Here is a 23,429-nt window from a genome sequence, read left to right as displayed (position 1 = left end):
TGACTAAATTATTCAAAATAATTAAAAAAAATTAAAAATAACCGTATACTTTTTAAAATGGTATTGAAAATAAAATTTTTTCTGTGGATTACTAAATAATGTGCTTTTTTGTTTGTTGTGTTATAAGGTGAGGTTAGTAAGGTGAAGTTGTGTTATTAAGTTATTTCACAGGATATTTTTTTTTGAATTCATAAATAATATGTACTTTAAAAGTTTATGATATGAAGAGTTTAAATAATATTTGAATTTTTCATATTACGAATATTTAAAATATATGTAGAAAATTAAAAATACAATCTTTTATAAATTTAAAATAAAATCTGATACGTTACCTGCATCCTCGGTCGCCCGAAATACTCGGCACACAAATATTCGAAGCTGACGTCACGATAAACAAGCTCGGAACAATAGCAGATAAGCTCGGCCTCACCCATTCAAATAAAAAGACACGTGCATCATAAAGCTCGGTCCCGTATCAGCCGTCCGAAAATCTCGGCACGTGATCAGGACCGAAACAGCATCACTCAACTGAAAATAGGAAACGTGCTCAACTAGTTTATAGCACCAAAACAGAATATCTCAACTAACCTATAAACTAGGACTTATCCACTAACGGGCAGAAGACAACTTCTATAAAACCTAGCTAATATGCTTGGCTAGGTCTCAGGTTCTATCACTCTCATTCTCTCACTCTTTTCTCTTAACTCACTCACTGTGAATCAATACTGACTTGAGCGTCGGAGTATCTTGTGCAGGTATTCCTGCCGTGGTGTTTGACTTCCGGCCGACGTCAAGCTCTTCCTCCTCGGTGTCAATCCACTCGGAAGCGCTTAAGCTCGGCCTCCCCAGTGTTCGGACGAACCACTTGGCGCCCACCGTGGGGCCCGGAGTACATCTAACCCCATCTTTTCCTTCGTTTAGTCTTCTACTTTGTTTTGCAGGATTCCCGATCCTCGGACATGGCTGACAAGGAAAATCCACAACTCTCACAGGACGACCTCCTGGCTCAAATCGCTGAGCTTCAGGCGGAGGTACGAAGGATAGCCGAGCTCTCAACGCAAAACAATGGAGAGAACTCCAAAGGCTCGGCTCAAAGTGCGACGGACCCTTTAAACATCGTCCCGCCAAAGGAAAAGCTCACCCTCGACAACCCTTTCTCCGAGGAGATCACGAATTACCAGATGCCAAAAAACTTTACGCTGCCCACCGCGCTGGAGCCGTACAAGGGGTTCGGCGACCCCCGAGCCCATGTGAAGAAGTTCCAATCGATGATGTTCTTCAACGGCCCGAACAATGAGCCCGTCCTCTGTCGAGCATTTCCCACTTACCTAGATGGTGCTGCGTTACTCTGGTTTTCTAAACTTTCTGCAGGTTCGATCTCCTCCTTTGAAGACCTCGCCAGATCATTCATTGATTACTTTGCTGCATCAAGAATCTATGTACATGGCTCGGACTTTCTCGGCACCATCAAACAAGGTCAGCACGAGAGTCTGAAAGACTACATGACCAAATTCGCTGACGCCACTATGGAGATCCAAGACTTGGACCCAGCCGTTCACCTGCACGCTCTTAAGGCCGGCCTCAGGCCTGGCAAATTTCGGGAGACCATTGCCATAACAAAACCAAAGACGCTAGAGGAATTCCGAGAAAGGGCGGCTGGGCAAATGGAGATTGAAGAACTCCGAGAAGCCCAAAAATCAGACAAACAGCCACATCGGAGAGATGAGGAAAGGACTTCCAGATCGCCAGGCAACAGGGACACCAAGAAACCTCCCAAGCCCGCGTCAAAGTACAACACATACACCAGATTCAACACCAGAAGAGAGCACATTATCAGAGAAATCCTCAACGCCAAAATCATAAAGCCACCAGCCCGAGCAGGAAACTACCATGATCAACGGTTCGTGGACAAGACAAAGCATTGTGCCTTCCACCGGAAGTTCGGTCATACTACGGATGACTGCATCGTGGCAAAGGACCTCCTGGAAAGGCTAGCACGCCAAGGGCTCCTGGACAAATACATTGAGACCCGGAAGGGCAGAAACTCAGACAGAGTAGAATATGAGCGAGCAGTCACCGACGACAAAAAAGAGAAGGCGGCTCCTGATCCACCAAGAGGAGTCATCAACCACATATCGGGAGGATTCGCAGGCGGAGGAGGAACAAGCTCGGCCAGGAAGCGAAGCTATAGAGCAATGCTGGCAATCGAAGGAACCATACAACCAAGGAAGGACAAAGAGCCAGACGTCACAATATCCTTCAACCAAACAGACTTCAAATCGGCAAGCCCTAACCTCGACGACCCCATGGTAATTTCCATCCAGGTCGGAGAGCTGGTGGTAAGAAAAACATTATTAGATCCAGGTAGTAGTGCTGACGTTTTATTTTACTCTACTTTTACCAAAATGAAATTATCAGAGAAATTGATACAACCCTCCTCTGGAGAGCTAATTGGGTTCTCCGGAGAGAGAGTCCCGATCATGGGGCACATATGGCTAAAGACCACAATGGGAGAGATCCCTATGTCAAAATCAATTGATATTCAATATTTAATAGTAAACTGTTACAGCCCTTATAATATTATACTTGGGAGACCCGCACTGAACATATTCAGGGCAGTGGTGTCCACATTACACCTGTGTGTCAAGTTCCCAGTGCAGGAAAACAAGATCGCTACGGTGTACGCCGACCATCAGGAAGCTCGGCAGTGTTACAACGCTGGTCTAAAACCAGTCCAAACAGAACAGGAAGCTCGGCCCCAGGTTCAAGCAATCCACACGACGGCCAACTCAGCAACACTAGCCGATCTAGACCCAAGGGAAGACCTCGGCGAAAGACCTCGGCCAATGGACAATCTTCAACAAATAACACTAACAACAGACGACAAACAATGTACATATGTGGGAGAGGCATTAGAAGGAGCAGACCGAGCAAGACTCATTCACATACTGCGTCAAAACGCCGACCTTTTTGCATGGACACCAGACGACATGCCCGGAATCAACCCCGAAGTCATCTGCCACAAGCTAGCAATCGACAAAACAATCCGACCAGTTGCACAAAAGAAAAGGAACCTCGGAGAAGAGAAAAAACAAGCAGCACTCGAAGAAACCCAGAAGCTCCTCAATGCAGGTTTCATCAGAGAGATTCGCTTCACCACATGGTTGTCCAACGTGGTAATGGTAAGGAAGAGCTCAGGTAAATGGCGCATGTGCGTCGACTTCACAAATTTAAATAAAGCTTGCCCCAAAGATGCATATCCACTGCCTTGCATTGATAAATTAGTTGATAACGCCTCTGGTTATAAAGCTTTGAGTTTTATGGATGCATACTCTGGCTATAACCAGATTCTAATGCACCCAGAAGACCAAAGCAAAACAGCTTTTATAACAGAACATGGGAATTTTTGTTACAAGGTAATGCCCTTCGGCCTAAAGAATGCAGGTGCGACATATCAAAGGCTAATGGACAAAGTGTTCCAACAACAGATAGGCCGCAATATGGAGGTATACGTAGATGACATGGTAGCAAAAACACCAATGCAGAGGTCACACTGTGACGACCTAGTAGAAATCTTCAGACAACTCCGAGCATAGGATTGCATCACAAAAGTCAAAGCATGTGACAATTGTCAAAAGCATGCCACCCTCTCAGAGACCCCAGCCGAGGAGCTCCATACCATAGAGGTAAGCTGGCCTTTCGATAGGTGGGGATTGGATATCCTCGGACCCTTTCCGAAAGCGCCAGGCCAGGTAAAGTTCCTCTTAGTGTCAATCGATTATTTCTCCAAGTGGATAGAAGCACAACCACTAGCACACATAACATCAGAAAAAGTGCGATCTTTTCTATGGAAAAATATCATATGCAGATTCGGTATCCCAAGAGAAATAATCTCAGATAACGGAAGACAATTTACAGACCATAAGCTCGCCGCCTTTCTGACAAACTTTAACATCAAACATCACTTCAGCTCAGTAGAGCACCCGCAAACTAACGGACAAGTTGAATCAGCTAACAGAATTATCTTGCAGGGATTAAAGAAAAAACTCGGCGAAGCTAAAGGGGAGTGGGCCGACCTCATTCCAGAAATTCTATGGAGTTACAACACCAGCATCCAATCTGCCACAGGGGAAACTCCCTTCAAATTGGTATATGGCGCAGAAGCGCTCATTCCAGTAGAGGTCAGCGTCCCAACGTTAAGGACCGAGCTCTATAACCAACCAAACAATCAACAAGCTCGGTCAGCTGAACTGGACCTCGTAGAAGAAGACAGAGACATCTCTGCCATAAAGCAGCGAGCCAGAAAATGATACCTAGAGCAAAGACACCACAAAAGAGTAGTCCACAGGTCTTTCAACAATGGAGACCTTGTACTCAGACGAACAGAGGATGCACGGAAACCACCAGCACATGGCAAATTAGCGGCAAATTGGGAAGGTCCTTTCCGAGTTCTCCAAAACCTCGGAAAGGGAGTTTACAAATTAGAAACCCTTAGAGGAGAGCAACTCCCGGGAACATGGAACATCTCCTCTCTAAGGGAATATCAATCGTGACACAGCCTGTGTAATAAGCGAATGATGGTACTCTTTTTCCCTCCGACGGTTTTTTCCCAAAACACAAGGGTTTTACTCGGAAAGGGTTTTAACGAGGCCGGACGCAACAAATCATTGTATCCATACGACTTAATGTTCTCATTTTGACAGTTAGCATACATTTCAGTTAGAAAACACTCCAAACTATCAGAGCATAAGCCTCGGAACCCTAAACATCATGAGCCGAGCATATTCCTCGAAAAATTACCAGCATAAGAATAAGTCAAAGTTTATCTAATTAAACTGATCTGAGCTTCATACTCGGAATACAACATGCGCATGCCGAGCATACTGCTCGGAGGAAGTACAGACAAACAATATCACCAAGTCATTTAAACAAAACCTAACGCGCTTCCATTATACAAGTTCTACATTAGAACATCTACTCTCATTTCCAACAAGTTCACTTAAATAGAGAATAGCTTTGGCCATCTTCGATACATACGATTACTTCCAACACACAATCATGAGTTTATCCAAAAAATCAAATTTTATAAGATAAGTCATCACCAAGCCGAGCTATAGGCTCGGAAAACAAAAAGTACCACAACCAAGTTATACACTTGGTACCCAAAACATTACCGCCAAATATTCAAAAACAAAGTTCAAGACAGACAGCCACAAAGTTCAAAAGAGGCTACAAATGTACAAAATAATCAAATACTAAAGGCCTAGTCTGCCTTATCGCCAATGCTAGACTCCCCGCTATCATTTGAAGCAGCAGCACCATCATCCACAAGCTGCCCGTTCACAACCACTTTAGTTGCATCAAGCATGTCCGCATCTGATCCAGGAAATAACACCCGCACTTGAGAAACAGCGCACTCAAAGCCTTGTGCATACGACTCATAAACCTCAGTCTGCAACTCCTTCACCCTTGACCCCAAGCGATCATTGTCGGCCTGAACAGTCTTCATCTCCTCAGCACAAGAGAGGTGAAGACGTTTTTCCTCAGCAAGCTCGGACTCCTTCAACTTTAATGAGGAGGACAATTCCGTAATAGCTTTCTCCTTCTTCTCCAAAGCTGAAGAAAGCTCAGCAACATCCAGAGCAGACTTGTGTTCTCTCTCCAAAACCAGCTCTTGAGCACGACCAACAGCTACCATACGTGCACCAATCACCTAGAAACAAAAACAAAGAACATCAAACACAATATAACAAACGCACACCAAGACAAAATACAACCTTCACCTGCATAAAACGGCTCACTCCTACATGGCCGACATCCTCGATCATCTTCATATCATCCGGGAAGCAACAAAGCTCATCAGCCATGACAGAAAAAGGATACAATTTTCCCCATAATGAACGACAATGAACATTTTCCGAATAGCCATGCAGTCTTTTTTGAGACTCATAAGCAGACTCCACTCGCTGAAGCTCCACAGAAGACTCCCCTTCCTTCAGGAAAGCCTCAGCAATTTTTTCTTTTGCAAAACCCCTCTTTCGCTTAGACTTAAGAGCAGCCTCGGACTGAATCACAGGGCCTTTATCAGCATTAGTAGCCGAGCTCTCCTTCTCAGCCTTCTTCCGCTGATTGAAGAATGATTTCAAGCCAGCAGTAGTAATCGTAGGCACCTTCTCACCTGCACCAAAAAGCCAACAAGGTAAGAGCAGACAAGGACAAAACAACAAACTAAGCTAAAAACAACTAATTTACCTAGATATCTCAGAACCGCCTCTCTATCAGAATCCCATTTTAACAATTCAGACACAGATAGCAACCCCTTTGGGCCCAACTTCTCAAACAGAAACTCCATCACAAGTTGATCATCAACCGACCTATCATCCACGTCTAAAGCTTGCACAGGCTCGGAACACCAAGACAAAGGGAACTTCTCAACAAGAAACTCAGTTAAATAAAAAGGAAACTCCTCGGGTACACTCCTCACTTTAACATACATGGTTTTAAAGTCCTTAAAAGAAGACTTGTAGAGGCCAAAAATAGCGCGACGAGGGTAACTACTTAGATTAACCCAGAGACCTCGGTTAACCCCTTTAGCTTGAAACAAGGAGAAAAACAACCGAAGAGAGGGCGGATGCTCAAGGAATTCCATCAACACCTCAAAAGCCCTAACGAACCCCCAGGAGTTTGGGTGAAGTTGACTCGGAGCACAATTCAACCAATAAAGCACACCACATTCAAAATCAGTAAAAGGGACCCTAACTCCCAATTCAGTAAAAAGGCAGCTGTACATATAAAAGTAAGCCCAATCATCACGAGAATGAAAAACCCGGTCATCAACACCACAGGGAAGTATCTCTATCCTTATATCACTACCACTCCTGACCCAAACATTCGAACCCAGCATATCAACAGACTCTTCATCACTGAACTGAGACACATACTCCTTAACCCTAGAATCAACCCAACTATATAAACCCCCCTCACCCTCATTAGACATTTTAACTTCCATATGAACAGGGAGCAGAAAGTCAAAAGTAAGAGAAGAAGAGAGAAGCAGCAAAAAGATGAATCAACACTCACCTTTCTTACTCATTTTCTCCGAAAACGCAGAAGCACCCAGCACAAAAAGGAAAAATATTAGGGAAGGGGAGCACGTTTATTACATAGTGGAAAGGAAGTTACATATGAAACGTTTCCCTCTGATCTACACCCTTAGAAAGCCCACGATCAACGCTCAGCAGATCAAACGGTCAGGGGCTCCTCGAAACTTACAATGCAATCAAATCAATCATTCATTACCACACGAAGAACAACGCAGGCAATAAATGCCACAAACCATTTCAAAACACCAATGCGCCAAAACTAAGACAAGCTCGGGGGCTGTAAGGAGCACGCATAATAAACCAAGCGACCGAGGATTTTGCCATCCGAAGTATACAAAGCTCGCCTTAGTCTTGTCCAAACCAAGGCAAGCTTGGGGGCTATGATACGTTACCTGCATCCTCGGTCGCCCGAAATACTCGGCACACAAATATCCGAAGCTGACGTCACGATAAACAAGCTCGGAACAATAGCAGATAAGCTCGGCCTCACCCATTCAAATAAAAAGACACGTGCATCATAAAGCTCGGTCCCGTATCAGCCGTCCGAAAATCTCGGCACGTGATCAGGACCGAAACAGCATCACTCAACTGAAAATAGGAAACATGCTCAACTAGTTTATAGCACCAAAACAGAATATCTCAACTAACCTATAAACTAGGACTTATCCACTAACGGGCAGAAGACAACTTCTATAAAACCTAGCTAATATGCTTGGCTAGGTCTCAGGTTCTATCACTCTCATTCTCTCACTCTTTTCTCTTAACTCACTCACTGTGAATCAATACTGACTTGAGCGTCGGAGTATCTTGTGCAGGTATTCCCGCCGCGGTGTTTGACTTCCGGCCGACGTCAAGCTCTTCCTCCTCGGTGTCAATCCACTCGGAAGCGCTTAAGCTCGGCCTCCCCAGTGTTCGGACGAACCAAAATCTAAAATTAAAATTTTAATCTTGATCATTTTGATTTTTGATATTTTATTTGAGTATAAAAATTATCGACATTTATATTCCATAAACTATTAAATTTTGTTAAGGTTTTCAAGTTCGTGCAGCATGGGTGATTTATCCATGGCTACAGAACAAAATATGTATGCACTAACATTTGTAAGGTAAAATCTTAAAATGGTACAGGAAAGTGTATATCATTGACAAAAATATTCCATGAAATACGAATGATAAATAAACTGTTAATTTGAAAATTAACAAAAAATAATTAATAAATATTATAATTTTTATAATTGATAAAAAAATTTGTATTTTATTTATAAAAACCATAAAATTTTTATTTAGAATATATTTAATATCTAATTCTTTTAGTCACATTTTTAATCTTTTATAATTTATTTATCATTCACATTTTTTTAAATTATTTTTGTCAATTATGTAAATTAAGTACATTTTCGGATACTATTTTATAGTTTACCAAAAAACATAAAGTCTTTTTGCTTTTGGTTGCAGATTATTAGCTTCTAATTTTGACTCCTTTCATTTGGATATAACAACTTTTTGCCAATTCTTTTTTCATTTTGCAATTTCAAACAAGATGATAGATGAATGAAACTCTGTAAAAACAAGATCAGATGGTAAAAAGCAGGCAAGTATAAATAAATGTGATCTTTGTAGAAAAAGAGGCGACAATCGTATAGTACAATCTGAGAGGAGGATGGGTCCCATTCAGTAGCATACACATACAGGTAGGTCTACCTCTCTGCACCATAAATCAAAAGAAATATGGGCAGTGCTATCTTGATGAAAGGAAAAATTTTTCTTTCATGGTGAAGTAACGTGGAGTAGAGAATTGGTGGACGTGTGTAGAGTTGTTCCCCAAGAAACAGTAATTCTGAACAAAAGAAGAGACAGCAGGCTGAAACTGATTTATGAGATAAGTATTATTTTATGTTAATTATTGTGATTAAATGTTTGGGTTATTTCTATTTCAAGTCCAATAAAATTTTTTTGAACCTAGGTTATTCATTCAACAAAAATAAATTGGGGTGCTGCCTTATTCCTATTTGGGCTATAATAATAATAATAATAATAATAATGAAGGTCATATTACACTTGACCAGCCACTGGAATCGTAGGACACTGGAATCGAAAAACCCTTCCCATGAATTCACCGGTAACTACCGCTGAAGAAGCGGATCAACTGCAACGAAGCAAAAAGAAACTCCGTAATGACAGAGGAGAATTTAAAGGGGAGACATCAAGGATAGCTAGAGAAGAGGAGTGGATGTGCGAGAAAACGTCTTTTGTGGGAACTAATGGCAAAAGAAGAACGTATGCCGATCTTGTTATGAATGGAAGTGCAGAACCAAGATCGGATGACGAAGAGTCTGACTCTGATAGGAGTTCATCAGATGATTCTGAAGAGGAAACGGAAGAGCAAATACCGATGGAAGAGCTTTTCAATATGAGCCAGATGCAAAGAGACGCTCTAAAGAAGGAGAGAAAGGAGGCCAACCGTCAACCATCAATTTCTGTTGAAAGACTCCCTAACGGCACCATCAGTATTACAGTTAATAAAACAGAGAAGAAAAGGTTAGAGAAGCCTTGGAAACACACGTTGATAGTGAAACTCCTGGGGAGGCAGATTACGTATGGAGTGCTGAAAAGAAGGTTAGACACCATGTGGGCCAAGTCAGGAGGCATGGACCTCATCGATGTTGGTAATGACTTCTATGTGGTGAGATTGTTTAATGAAGAAGATTACTGGCATGTGATGGAAGGAGGTCCCTGGCTACTTTTCGATCATTATCTAACGATAAGAAGTTGGACCCCAGACTTCAACCCCTTCGGAACTACCATCAATAAGGTGGCAGCTTGGATTAGGCTCCCAGACCTTCCCATTGAATACTACGACAAGCGTTTCCTGGGGACAGTAGGTGATCAGATTGGTAAGACGCTTAAAGTCGACATGAACACAGCGAATCAATCCCGGGGTAAGTTCGCGAGACTCTGTGTTGAACTAGACTTGAGCAAGCCCTTGGAAGCCTCCTACTTGGTGAATGGAAAAAGATTCTACATAGAATATGAGGGCCTGCATATGGTATGCTTCAGTTGTGGAAGGTTTGGCCATGTGAGTGATAGTTGCATGGCTAATACCAATCAAGAAGGTAAGGGAGGAAAGGCTAAAGAAGTGCAGCATCAAGAAGCAGAAAAGAATACTCCGACGGAAGAGATGCAGGCTGATCCTATGAACAAAGAAGGAGGGAAATGTAACGACAAGGGTAAAGAAGTCATTGTAACAAGCCAAAATTTTGGTGTATGGATGATAGTACAAAAGCAGAAAAGGACAAGAAGAACACCCACTAATAAGGACACCTCCAACATAAGTAGTGGGTCGAAGCATAAAAGCGAAAGAGACAAAATAGAGGCAGTGGAGGAAAAAGGAAGGTACGAGATTCTGGCAGAAAAGGACAAAGGGGACCAACCAATGCATGATCAAGGCAGTCTTCAGAAAAACAATGTGTCCCCTGTTAGGAAGCAGGCTGAGATTGTTTCGAAGGAATTTCTAACAGGTTCCCAAATGAGAAAGGCCAAGGCTACCACTTCAGTGCAGATCAATGATGAATATCCTTCTGACCATCCAAACCTAGCCCAATCATCCAAACGCAAACCCCAAAGCCCAACTTATTCACAACAACACCACCAAGCTACTCCAGCCTCATCACAGCCAACCCCTCAACTGTCCCTAAGACAGCCCATGACCCATCAAGCCCATATTATAGCCCCCATTTCTGACCCTACCCCCAGCCCAATCTTATCGCATGTGTCTCAATCTTTAGAGACATCTGACACTCATATGGTGTTGGAGACCCAAGTGGACCTTTGTATGGATCCAAAACCCCCAGACCCAAGGCAACCTTTCCTTTCGGGCTCGGATCTGGACGAAGTCATGGCCGAAGGGACTACGACAATAGTGGAATGGGGAAAAAGAGAAGCCCCGAAGGGGAACGATGTGCACATGGCCTAGTTGGGCCAATCATGGTTTAACTTGTCTCTGAATTTTGGATCCTTGAAGCTTTGGGCTTCTTTAAAAATAAGTCTTAATGATCATTTTTTCTTGGAATGCTAGAGGGGCTGCTGGCCCAAGCTTTGCAAAAACATTAAAGGAATATACTCAGCAATTTAAACCTGACTTGGTTGCGATTCAGGAGACCAAGTGTGGCGGAGAAGTAGCAAAGAGATCTATTCAGAATTGTGGCTTCAATTTTCATCTGACGGTGGATGCCCAAGGCTTCTCTGGAGGGATCTGGCTTTTGTGGAATAACCCAAATTTTCACATTCAAGAAATTAGCAGGCATAACCAAGCCTTGCACGTTCAGATTGAGAATGGTATGGAGCATTGGAATCTAACCGTGGTATACGCTAGTCCTCAGGAGACCAAGAGAAGAGAAATTAGGAGCTTCATTAGCGACATTGCAGACACAGTCCAAGGCCCCTGGTTACTTTGTGGAGACTTCAATGATATTGGAAGAATAGATGAGAAAAAGGGTGGGGCTCCTCCAGATAAAGCTCAAATTAGGAGGTTTACAGAGTGGATTGACCGTTGCAGTCTTATTGATTTGGGTTTTAATGGCACAAAATTTACTTGGAGAGGACCAGTTTGGCAAAATGGGGAGCGTATTTTCAAACGTCTGGACAGAGCTTTGTGCAATGTGGATTGGAGACTCAGATTCCAGGAAGCGGTGGTAGATACTTTGCCAAGGGTTAGGTCGGATCATCACCCTATCCTCATTAAATGCAAAGGTACGCACAATCACCCTAGGGAAAAACCATTCAGATTTGAGTTTATGTGGATGCAACACCATGACTTCCAACCCTTTATTAGACAAGCCTGGCTCGGCAACCACCATTTGACTAGTGCCATCAGCTCTTTTGTGGAAAAAATTAAATTGTGGAATCGGGATAATTTTGGGCATCTGTTTAAGCAAAAAAGAACCATCTTGAACAGGCTTCGAGGCATCCAAAACTCACCCAGATATGGGAAGAGTGAATTTTTGGATAGTTTGGAGGAAAGGCTCAATGGCGAGCTAGAAGCTATTCTTGATAGGGAGCAAACGTTTTGGCTCCAAAAATCGAGGGAGAACTGGATTGTGGAAGGGGACCGCAACACGCGATATTACCACACCAAAACCATCATTAGGAGGAGGAGGAACAAGATTTTAAAGCTGAGGGATGATAGTGGGGTCTGGATGGAAGACCACGAAGCTCTAAAAAGTCATGTTTGTCAGTATTTCCAAAACCTTTTCCAGGACAAATACCCTAGAAGAAATAGTGTGATCAACACCACAACCTTCTACCCCCCGATGGAAGATGGGGAGATACACAACCTGAGTCAATTCGTCAACAAAAAGGAAATTGAGGATGCAATTTTTGCTATGGGATCCCTCAAAGCTCCCGGAGATGATGGACTCCCGGCAGGATTCTTTAAAGAAAATTGGCAGGTAGTTGGAAGCAGTGTCATTAATTTTGTATTGGACTCATGGAGGAACCCAAGCGGCATCAAGGATGTGAATAACACTCTCCTGACTCTCATTCCTAAAGTGGACCACCCTGAGTTTGTGAATCAATTTCGCCCAATCTCTCTTTGTAATGTATCTTACAAGACCATAACAAAGATTTTGGCTAATAGGATCAAAACCACCTTGAATAACCGTATATCTCCTGCTCAGTCTAGCTTTATCCCGGGTAGAAAAATTCAAGATAACATTATTATCGCACATGAGATCATCCATTCGATGAGGAAGTCAGCAGCTAAGCATGGGCACATGGCGATCAAAATTGACCTAGAAAAGGCCTATGATAGACTTAGTTGGAACTTCATTGAGAGATGTCTTCAAGATTACTCAATACCTCCAGAGCTTATCAGTGTCATTATGAATTGCATTAGGTCGACCAGCTTTCAAGTTTTGTGGAATGGGGAAAAAACTAATGTCTTCTCTCCAACTTGCGGCATCCGCCAAGGTGACCCTCTTTCACCATATATCTTTGTCATATGTATCGATAGGCTGTCTCATCTGATTGAGGACATGGTAAATGAGGGGCAGTGGATTCCTTTCCGTGTTGGGAGAAACGGACCTCTTATATCCCACTTGATGTTTGCCGATGACATCATGTTGTTTGCTGAAGCTTCTCAGGGACAAATTCGTAACATCAAGAAATGTCTTGAAATTTTTTGTGAGGCCTCGGGTCAAGTGATCAATGCCCAGAAAACACAAATCTTCTTCTCAAAAAAGGTGAATAATGAGTGTAGAGAAATGATTGTTAAAGAGGCAGGCTATAAAGAAACAAAAGAGATTGGAAGGTATTTGGGATCTTATATTGTGGAGGGACGGGATAGCAAGAGAAATTATGGGCACATTCTAGACAAGGTGAAGAATAAACTCAAGGGATGGAAGCAGAAAAGCTTGTCCATAGCGGGAAGGGTAGTGCTAGCTCAATCTTCTATTGGCCCGATTGCCAATTTTGCGATGCAACACAGCAAATTGCCAAAAGGCATTTGCAGCAAAGTGGAGAAAGCTCAACGTAATTTTGTTTGGGGTTCGGACGAAAATCACCGCAGGGTGCATCTCATTAGTTGGGAAACCCTCTGTCTCCCGAAGGATGCTGGAGGCTTGGGGTTCAAAAGGCTGGAAGTGATGAATCAAGCCTTCTTGTTTAAAATTTGTTGGAATTTGAACGAAGATCCTGACACTTTGTGGGCGAGGGTGTTATGGTATAAGTATTGTAATGGGGACACTAATAGACCTCATAACCCTACAGTGGGATGCTCCAACCTTTGGAGAGCTTTGCAGCAAGTATGGCCAACCTTTGAGGAGAATATTGTTCACAGAATTGGCAACGGGGAAAATACCAAATTTTGGAAGGATAAATGGCTTAACATGGATGGGTGCCTTGCGGACCATATTAGGCCTAACGTGCAAATTGAAGATATGGATGCAAGTGCCCAGAATTATGTGAACTCAGAGGGAGAATGGAACTTGGAGGTGCTCAACTCTGTAATTGAGACAGAGTGCATTCCCTTAATTAAAGCCATCCCTGCCCCTAGACCCTCAGATCCTCCTGATAGCAGAGCATGGAAGAATTCCTCAGATGGAAGATTCTCAGTTAGAGAAGCTTATAAAGCTATTATCCAACCTCCTATTGGTACCAGCAATGTGTGGAAGAAGATTTGGAAATGGCACGGCCCTCAAAGAATAAAAATATTCATGTGGCAAGCCATACATGGTAGATTGATCACTAACTACAGAAGGAGTAAATGGTATGGGACTTCCCCCCTCTGCCATTATTGCACAAATCAAGTTGAAGACACTATGCATGTTTTGAGAGATTGCGAGGGGGCAAAGGTTATCTGGAAAAAGCTGGTTAGAAGCGAGTTAGCGTTGGAGTTCTTTTCCATTCCAACGTCTGATTGGTTCCATGAGTGTTTGAACAAGGATTGGGGTTGCTCGATTCAAGCGGAATGGATTAGTATCTATATGGTTGCTTGTTGGAGGATTTGGAATTGGAGAAATATGGAAATATTCCAAAGATCCTTCAAGAGACCAGTGGTAGCGTACAATCTTATTCAGGATTATGTTAACACCATTCAAAAAGCCTTTGAGAAGTATCTCGTTGGGACCAATACTCACAGGAGAATGACTATCAGTATCAAGTGGCAACCCCCACAAAGTAATTGGATTAAAATTAACACAGATGGGGCAGTAAAAGATAATCCAAGGAGGGCGGGATGCGGTGGTATTCTAAGAAATAGTGAAGGAAGATGGATCATGGGTTTTTCCAGAAATCTGGGTGTCTGTTCCGCACACCTTGCTGAGCTTTGGGGGGTATACACCGGCCTGGAAATAGCCTGGACGATGGGGTTCAGAAGAATTTGGCTTGATTGTGACTCAAGTGCAGTAGTAAACAGTGTCAAAAACCCTTCCTTGAAGAGGAATTCTGGGTCGGTCCTCTACTACAGGATCAGCGAGCTCCTTGACAGGGGTTGGCAAGTTAGGATTGAGCACGTTTATCGCGAAGCAAACGGTTGTGCAGATTTTCTCGCCAATCTTGGAGCGGCACAAGAACAAAGCCTCATGGTATGGAATTCCCCTCCTCCAGGGAGCGATCTTTGGGTACTTAGTGATATTACTGGCACCTCTTGGCCCAGAATGATTAATTTAGTGTAGTTCCTTTTGTTGTTTGGGCTTCTGGCCCCTTACCTTAACCAAAAAAAAAATAATAATAATAATAATAATAATAATAATAATAACAACAACTAAAGATGTGGTGAGTATTAGAACTTTATTTGAAGCAAAACTCACATTTCGGAGTGTCTCACCTTCTTTTCACGAAGGGGGCCAAAAAAAATGAGATGAAATTTATTATCACCTCTTTCCTAAAAGAGTTTGTCATCATGCCTATTTTTAGTTTTTTACCCCATTATTTTACACATATTTTTAACATATAGATATTTAAACGTCAATACAAAAATTTGATTCCAAATATATATTTTTTAAATTTGTAATATAAATAATAACTTTTATGTTTTATTATTTTCATTTTTTATATTCATACAACTAAATATTAAGTTGTTAACATTTTAATATATGAATTAAAATAAATATTTAATTATAATAAAATTTTTATTTTAATTCATACTTATTTATTATGTATGTATTCGATTTATTGTGTATATCTTGTGCATAATAAATTGTTTCAATCTGATTTAATTTATATATAAATACCTAAAAATCAAGTTTGTCTGATTCAATTTATATAAACCTGTTTAGGATATGTATGTAACCAATTTTTATTTAGAACATCGGTGTAATTTTGACTTCCAATCAATTTATTAACATAAATTATCCTTAATTTTAAATCCAATATATATTTCTTTTAGTTTTGTTTTCTCATAAATTCACTATTCTTTTAAACTTTTAATGATTCATTAACTAATAATTATTTTGTATATACTGTACTCTTCAAATTTTTTATAAAAAATTAAAAGATCAAAATCATCAAATTACAAAATACTAAAAAAAGTTTTTTTTTTCTAATTTCTAAATATAATTTAACTTTAATTACGATAGCATATTTTATTGTTAGACTTTTTTTGAGGTATCCAAAAATTATGCGACATGACATTTTTTGGGTCCAACAAATGTTGGGTGTTGACATAAAAAAAAAGGTAAAGCCCGAGAAAATAAATAATGATAATAATAATAGTAACCATACTTATAAAATTACAAATTAATTTCAATTATAAATTACATAATTATATATTATGTTTTATATTTAATTACAAAACGATAAATATAATTGACTCGTTACAAATTAAAATTCCAAAATCTTAAAGTCTAAACTCTGAAGTTTATACTTGCTATCCTACACAACACACATAATTCAATCATTAAAAACCTTACATAATAAATACTAAAACCATAAATCCTAAACTATACAGAGTCAAAATACAGAATTAAAATTTTAAGAGACGAATTGAACATTGTCTCATACTTATAAATAATTTAGACATTATACTTTTTAAATAAATGACACTTATAATTCCTTCTAGTAATTATATAATATTTTTTCTTGTCACTATAACTATACAATATTTATTAACTCTTTAAAATGTTACAAAATTTTAACAAAAGACCACAATGTTTTATATTTCAACAATATTTTTATTTTTGATTTTTCTAAATTTAAATCATTGTCAAAATAAAGGAAAAATTTAAAATTAAACAAAATTTTTCTTATACAAATTCTTATTTTTTTTCGGTATATAATTATTTTTTTATAAATTTTTTTTTCTTTATACAAATTCTTGTCTTCTATTTTTCTTATTTTTTTTGGGAAACACTCTTGTTATTTAGGGGTCTAATTATTGAAGTAAAATAGGTTAAATTGTCTCAATACTAATAATATTTTTTTGACATAATTATATATAGAAATATGTTTTAAAAATCATATTTAAGCAGTAAAATGAAATTGTTATTCCTTGTAAATGGCTTATCAATTTAGTTCAAAATTCAAATTAAATATTTAAATCCGTACGAGTACCTCGGAAGATTTCTTATGATGCAGGGAAGGTTTGGTTAAAGGCTCAAACGGTGATAACACAAAGTAGGGTAATGTTTTGTGTGTATATATTTGTTTTGGGTTGACATTCAAATTACTCTTTCTATTATTATTATTTTTGAATTATCAAATTTTCGGAGGCCCAAAATGCTGTACCTTTTATATTGTACACCAACTGCCCTCTTACAAAAACGGTCATGGATCGACACCAAAAAAGTCCACTAACATAATTATAATGATTTAAGTGTGGATTAATCTAACTTCATTACCCAAGAGTTACTGCACCTTTTGCTTTTGCATAGAATCTGCCACTGAGTGTCAGCCTAACCCTCACACGCGTCATCCTCACATTTCGCCACCACTTTTCTACACCTAATGAAGGAATCTACCTTAAGCACCGTAGCAATGGCCAATATAAATTAGAATACCACATTAGACAAAGTTGCAATTTCAAGCCCTTGCTTATAATTTTGCAAGATAAACATAAGTATTCCTATAATTGCTTTTTGAGCTTTGAAACTTTCTCTATTTTGGGATGGGATGCCCGTTATAGAGATGCCTCAGGCCACTTGTATAAGTAAAAATTAAAGTGCAACATTTCAAGTGTTACGTGGCTAATTTTTTTTGGTAGAAGGTAGATGAGTATTTCTTTTATCATTGTAATTTTGAGAGTTTTTCAAAATTGTAAAATAATAATAATAGTAACCATACTTATAAAATTACAAATTAATTTCAATTATAAATTACATAATTATATATTATGTTTTATATTTAATTACAAAACGATAAATATAATTGACTCGTTACAAATTAAAATTCCAAAATCTTAAAGTCTAAACTCTGAAGTTTATACTTGCTATCCTACACAACACACATAATTCAATCATTAAAAACCTTACATAATAAATACTAAAACCATAAATCCTAAACTATACAGAGTCAAAATACAGAATTAAAATTTTAAGAGACGAATTGAACATTGTCTCATACTTATAAATAATTTAGACATTATACTTTTTAAATAAATGACACTTATAATTCCTTCTAGTAATTATATAATATTTTTTCTTGTCACTATAACTATACAATATTTATTAACTCTTTAAAATGTTACAAAATTTTAACAAAAGACCACAATGTTTTATATTTCAACAATATTTTTATTTTTGATTTTTCTAAATTTAAATCATTGTCAAAATAAAGGAAAAATTTAAAATTAAACAAAATTTTTCTTATACAAATTCTTATTTTTTTTCGGTATATAATTATTTTTTTATAAATTTTTTTTTCTTTATACAAACTCTTGTCTTCTATTTTTCTTATTTTTTTTGGGAAACACTCTTCTCTTTATCAATACTTACTTCTTCACAATGAAAACATAATGTTTGTATAGCACCAGGTGCATCACATCCAAAAAATTTGGACACAATTGAGTGAGTGCTTCATCAATTTGATTCTCAATATCTATCAGAAATCCCTGTTAAAACAAAAATAGATATTTAGAATTTTTATTAAGAATAATCAAAAATAAACAAATAAAAACCTTACCAAATTTGTTCTCCTAACATGTGCTGATATATTTTGGCAAAACCGGATGAATTGTCTATATCCATCTTCATATTTTACTGAAGTATCTCCAGTTTTTTCTGAATCATATGTTAGGACTGCTATAAGATATTGATTCCTCTTTGCCTTGTCAACCCACTCAAAAGATTGTCCTTCTAGTCCAATTTTTTTCATGAAATCAACTTCTATTTTTGATTGAATATCATCACCTAACCCTTGGAATATATTTCCAATTTTGTTGTAATAATAGATTCTGTCCGAAGGGCTCAATAAGGAAGGAAAACTCCATAAAGTGTCACTACAAAAATAACATCATTAAACATAAATAAAAAAATTAAAAATAAAAATTTAAACTTTGATGACACCCAACTAAACAAAGATAAGGACAAAGAGAAAAACTAAACAAAGACAATAGATACAATAACCTAAATATTTTAACATAGACACAAGTCCTTAATAAAACATAATAAATTCATAAATAAGCTTAATAAAAATAAATTATCATAAAAAAAATTATATATTCATAGAATGCATAAAATTTTCAAAAAGAAAATAAACACACATAAAAGATAGGAAAACTAAATAAACTGCCTCACATTTTAAAAGTGTAAACTAAATCTCTAAAACAGTACTAGTTTACTTTAATCTTTGAAGATAATCATTTAAAATATTATTCAAATACTAACCTTGTTCCAAAATCATTGATGAATTGCAAAAGTAACTCCACTTGTGCATATTGATTTTGACTCAGACATTTTTTAATTGTTTTGGCCAGATTCCCAAAATCCTTTCTGATTGCACATTGTGCATGACTTCGGATCTGCGGAATTGGCTGTAGGTCCAAGCTGACAAGACATCCTTCCACCTTATGACTCCTTTTCCGTAGCACAAAATTATCTTTATAAAACTCATTAACACAGTAACCATTCTTGTGAATGCAATCTAATGCTAAACAGAATTCTATGATGATTTGTTTGATAGTCCTAACATTGAGATCAATGGCACTATCCAACCTTTCATAGTTTTCATAATAAAAACATTGATTTCCATTGTTATCATTGCAAAAATATTCTCCCTTGATTATGTTATTATGATTCCATTCAATTGAACTTTTATAAAATAATGTTTCTTGATCATAAATAGAAACATTCTGGAAATCAATTTTTTTCAGTTTTAAAGTTTCTTCTTGTTGAAATCCTCTGTCTAAAAGTACTTCATATAATTCATAACCCCTCTCAAAATTCTGTTCAATAAGATTGGCCCCTGACAATGATAATGGAATACTACCTGATGCATGCAAAAAAGAATATAGGTATTAGAAAATGTTAATTTGATAATCACAGGTCAAATAATTAACGACAAATAATTATAAAAAAAATTAGTATTATTATTTCTTAAAAAAATTAGCTACGAGAACAATTCTAATATTTTTCCCTTCATAATTATTAGTTATTGCTTGATTTATAGGCCACCAGGTAAAACCTTTGAAGATTGTAACTTTTTGGTCCATGCATGAGATTGATTATTGGTCCACTCTTCCGGAGACCAACGAAAATAAACATTTTAACTGAAAATATTAAATTTAAAATATTACTCACCAGTTGCCATCTTGATAGATATTGAACAAAAACAACTGCAAAACATTCCAACAATATACAAAGTAAAAAGAATAATTAGAGAACAAGAAAAGTTTAAGCACAACAACATTATAAAGAACAAGAAAAGAAATGAACAAAGAAAGATACATACAGAAAAAGTTCAGAGAAGAGGAAGAAAAAAAAAAAGAAGGCAAAGGAAGAAATGGTGTGATAGTTTGAGTTAGAGGAATATAGTTGAACACCTCTATTATATAACCGTGCTACTGAGACTGGGTAAAAGAGAGCAAGCTCACGAAAGCAACAATAAAAGACACAGTCCAAATTCTACAAGGACAGTTTGTTGGTGAGACTTTATGAGAGAAACTTTAAATGCAAATGGCCAGCCCTTTTACCTAATGGTGTAATGCATGACCCTTGTTAGTTTTCATAGAAATGGAAACAAATTTGCTGAAAATCTAAAAGGACGAAGATATAGATTGATTCATTGATTATATAAAGATACGGGAAGGGAAAAACAAATTAGTAGGAGCACCTTTATTAGTAGAATCCAAATTAGTTTGGACGTGGAAAAGAGAAAAACAATTTCAAAAGTGAGCAAGGCTTTCTTTAAAATGGCCAGGGTGTTTTGGAATACTTGGTAAAATTGAAGAAGACAATAGGTTTTATTTGGCTGAATTTTTTTTAAAATTCGAGTTATTTTTTAAAAAAAATAATTTACAAAAATAAAAGTATTTTATGTTTGGATCAACCGAACCGGTCAATGAACCGGTAGAATAACTGATTCACTGATTCATTGGTTCGATCGAAGTTCAACCGAAATTTGACCGGTTTAATTAAATATTAATTAAAAATTTAATATATAGTTTCAAATATTTAAATTTGATCATTTCTAACCTAATAAAATTCAAAATTTCACCTAATGTTCAACACCAAAAAAATATTAACAAAATTCAACTACCCACAGGAACTAATTATCACTAATTAGTAATCATTAGAAAACCAGCAACATCATCCTCATATCAGAAAATCAGAATTTCAGAATAAGCAAACATCAACAAAATCAATATTATTAACTCAGCAACTCAGACCAGTAACTCACAACTAAATCCAACTCCAATTCAGAATTAAACAAAGCCACTAATCATCACTAATCAGTAATCATCGGAAAATCAACAAGAAGCCAACAACATATCAGTAACAACATCATCATTTTAGAAAATCATTCTAGAATCATAAATCAACAATCAACAGGATTATTCCAGTTTCATAAAATAAGAGACTATGTACTCATTCACAATTTTAGAAATAATGAAAATTTTGCTGCCATGCTTTCGAGTGAAGTGAATTGCATATATGAAGATTGGGACCTGCATCAACACTCAGAGTCAGAGTGCTTACTGTTTCCCGGCGGCGAGGAGGAAGGGGAGTGACGGCGACGACAAAGGAGACGGCCACGCCGGCAAACACAGAGAGAGAGAGAGCGCTTGAACAGAGGAGACGGCGACGGCCAGAGTTTCCACGCGACGGCGAGGGAGCTTCCTACAACGGCGACACGGCTTCCTAGGACGGTGACGGAGCTTCCTACGACGGCGACACAGCTGCTGCGACGGCGACGGAGCTTCAACGGCGCGACACCGGAGAACAGAGAGAAAGCACGCTCGAGCAGAGGAGAGGAGATTCAGTGTCTGTGGGTTCCGCGGGGCTGTGGGGCTGCGGTGGTTGCGGTGGGTGCGGCGGCTAGTCCGCTAGGGTTTCTTTCTGTTCTTTCAACTTTGATTTTTTGAGAGAGAGAGATGATTGGGAGTGTTGGACTTTTGTTGGGTGTCTGGGCTTCGGGTAGATTATTTAGGTTTTTTTTTTAAAGGCCAAAAACGACGCTGTTTTGAAGGGGTTTTTAAACCGAAAAACTTTTAAAAAAAACGGCCGGTATTGCCGGTTCACCGGTTCGACCGATTTTTGACCGATTTTTTTGCTAGACACATTTTAAAGTTAATCGGCAGTTAACCCGGTCAACTTTTAAATTTATTTATTATTGTTATTTTTTTTGTCATGGGCTGAACAAACAAACCGACACTAACAAAAAAAACTAATTCGCTCGTTTAACATAGGACTATCTTTACACCAGAAAAGTACTCAGAAAAAATTGATCGAATTCTTCCACTATTGTTCTGTCTAGGCACAGATTTTGACGCTCTTGAACCCACCCCATTTCACCTCTACCATAAATTGGCCTTCAAAGCCCGAAAAATTGCTACCATAGAAAAGAAAGACGTTGTCTATCGCCGCTGCTGGTTGGCTAACTCCGAACGTAAAATTGATTCTGTAGAAGAACCTGGTCTCCATGAAGGCGCCATGATTCTCAGATGACGACGCAGTCAAAGCAAATACATGACAGTTACAACAAGTCCATTATTTTTTATTTCAAATTATCCTCAACGTGTACGTAATAGAATGAAAATAGGTTATCTTCTTAAATCCAGACCATTCAAATAAAATATAATAAATGAAGAGTTCAGATTTAATGAATTCACAAGGTGTGCAGCACTCCATACTTAGCAAGGAGCGTTTAAGGATGAGCCGTCAACTCTAAGGTCCTTTAAAAATCACCCCTGCCCAACCCTTATAAATGAGAACTGAGAAGTTCATGTCCATGTGATGCTTTTACAAGTTTAAATTCTTGGTTTTCGGTCTTACAACATCAGGAGTTATGTGACACCTCTTTTAGATAGACTTGTACTAAAAAATTATCTCTTATTATTATTGGCAATAAAAACTGAAATAATGATAAGAAAAGAGATTCCCATGCTATTTTTTCACTCGATGATTCATGTATTTAGAACAACTTGTTTTGATTGGTTTATTTTTTATTGGTCTCTAAATTTTCTTTTGTCCTCGAGTGTAGAGACTTTATTATTTAATTAGTCACATCTAAGATATTCCTCCAAAATACTGGAACATTAGCATCCTAATAAACAAGGGAGCCACTGACATATGCTTATCCTAGACACATTTTTTGCTTTCGACGGTGACGTGACTTTTTTAAAATTATAAAACGTATCTAATAATTAATAATTAATAATTAATAAATCTTAGTATA

The 23,429-nt window shown here is 38.2% G+C and overlaps 1 protein-coding gene across 1 annotated transcript in view; it reads right to left on the bottom strand.

The window, feature by feature from the left end:
• LOC107626082 overlaps positions 1–22,077 on the bottom strand; it is a 30,934-nt gene extending 8,857 nt beyond the window's left edge. The window contains exons 1-6 of the mRNA XM_016328862.2: positions 21,731–22,077; positions 20,333–20,367; positions 19,421–20,021; positions 18,717–19,032; positions 18,526–18,645; positions 14,915–14,918 (exon numbers count right to left, since the gene is read on the bottom strand). Of these exons, the coding sequence (XP_016184348.1) occupies positions 18,526–18,645; positions 18,717–19,032; positions 19,421–20,021; positions 20,333–20,342 (1,047 nt within the window). The 5' untranslated portion in view covers positions 20,343–20,367; positions 21,731–22,077 and the 3' untranslated portion in view covers positions 14,915–14,918. The remainder of the gene's footprint in view (positions 1–14,914; positions 14,919–18,525; positions 18,646–18,716; positions 19,033–19,420; positions 20,022–20,332; positions 20,368–21,730) is intronic.

The sequence above is a fragment of the Arachis ipaensis genome, chromosome B02 (assembly GCF_000816755.2).
Source record: "Arachis ipaensis cultivar K30076 chromosome B02, Araip1.1, whole genome shotgun sequence".
Lineage (NCBI taxonomy): Eukaryota > Viridiplantae > Streptophyta > Magnoliopsida > Fabales > Fabaceae > Arachis > Arachis ipaensis.
Note: the sequence above shows the minus strand (reverse complement) of the source record. Positions and strands in the feature narration are given on the sequence as shown.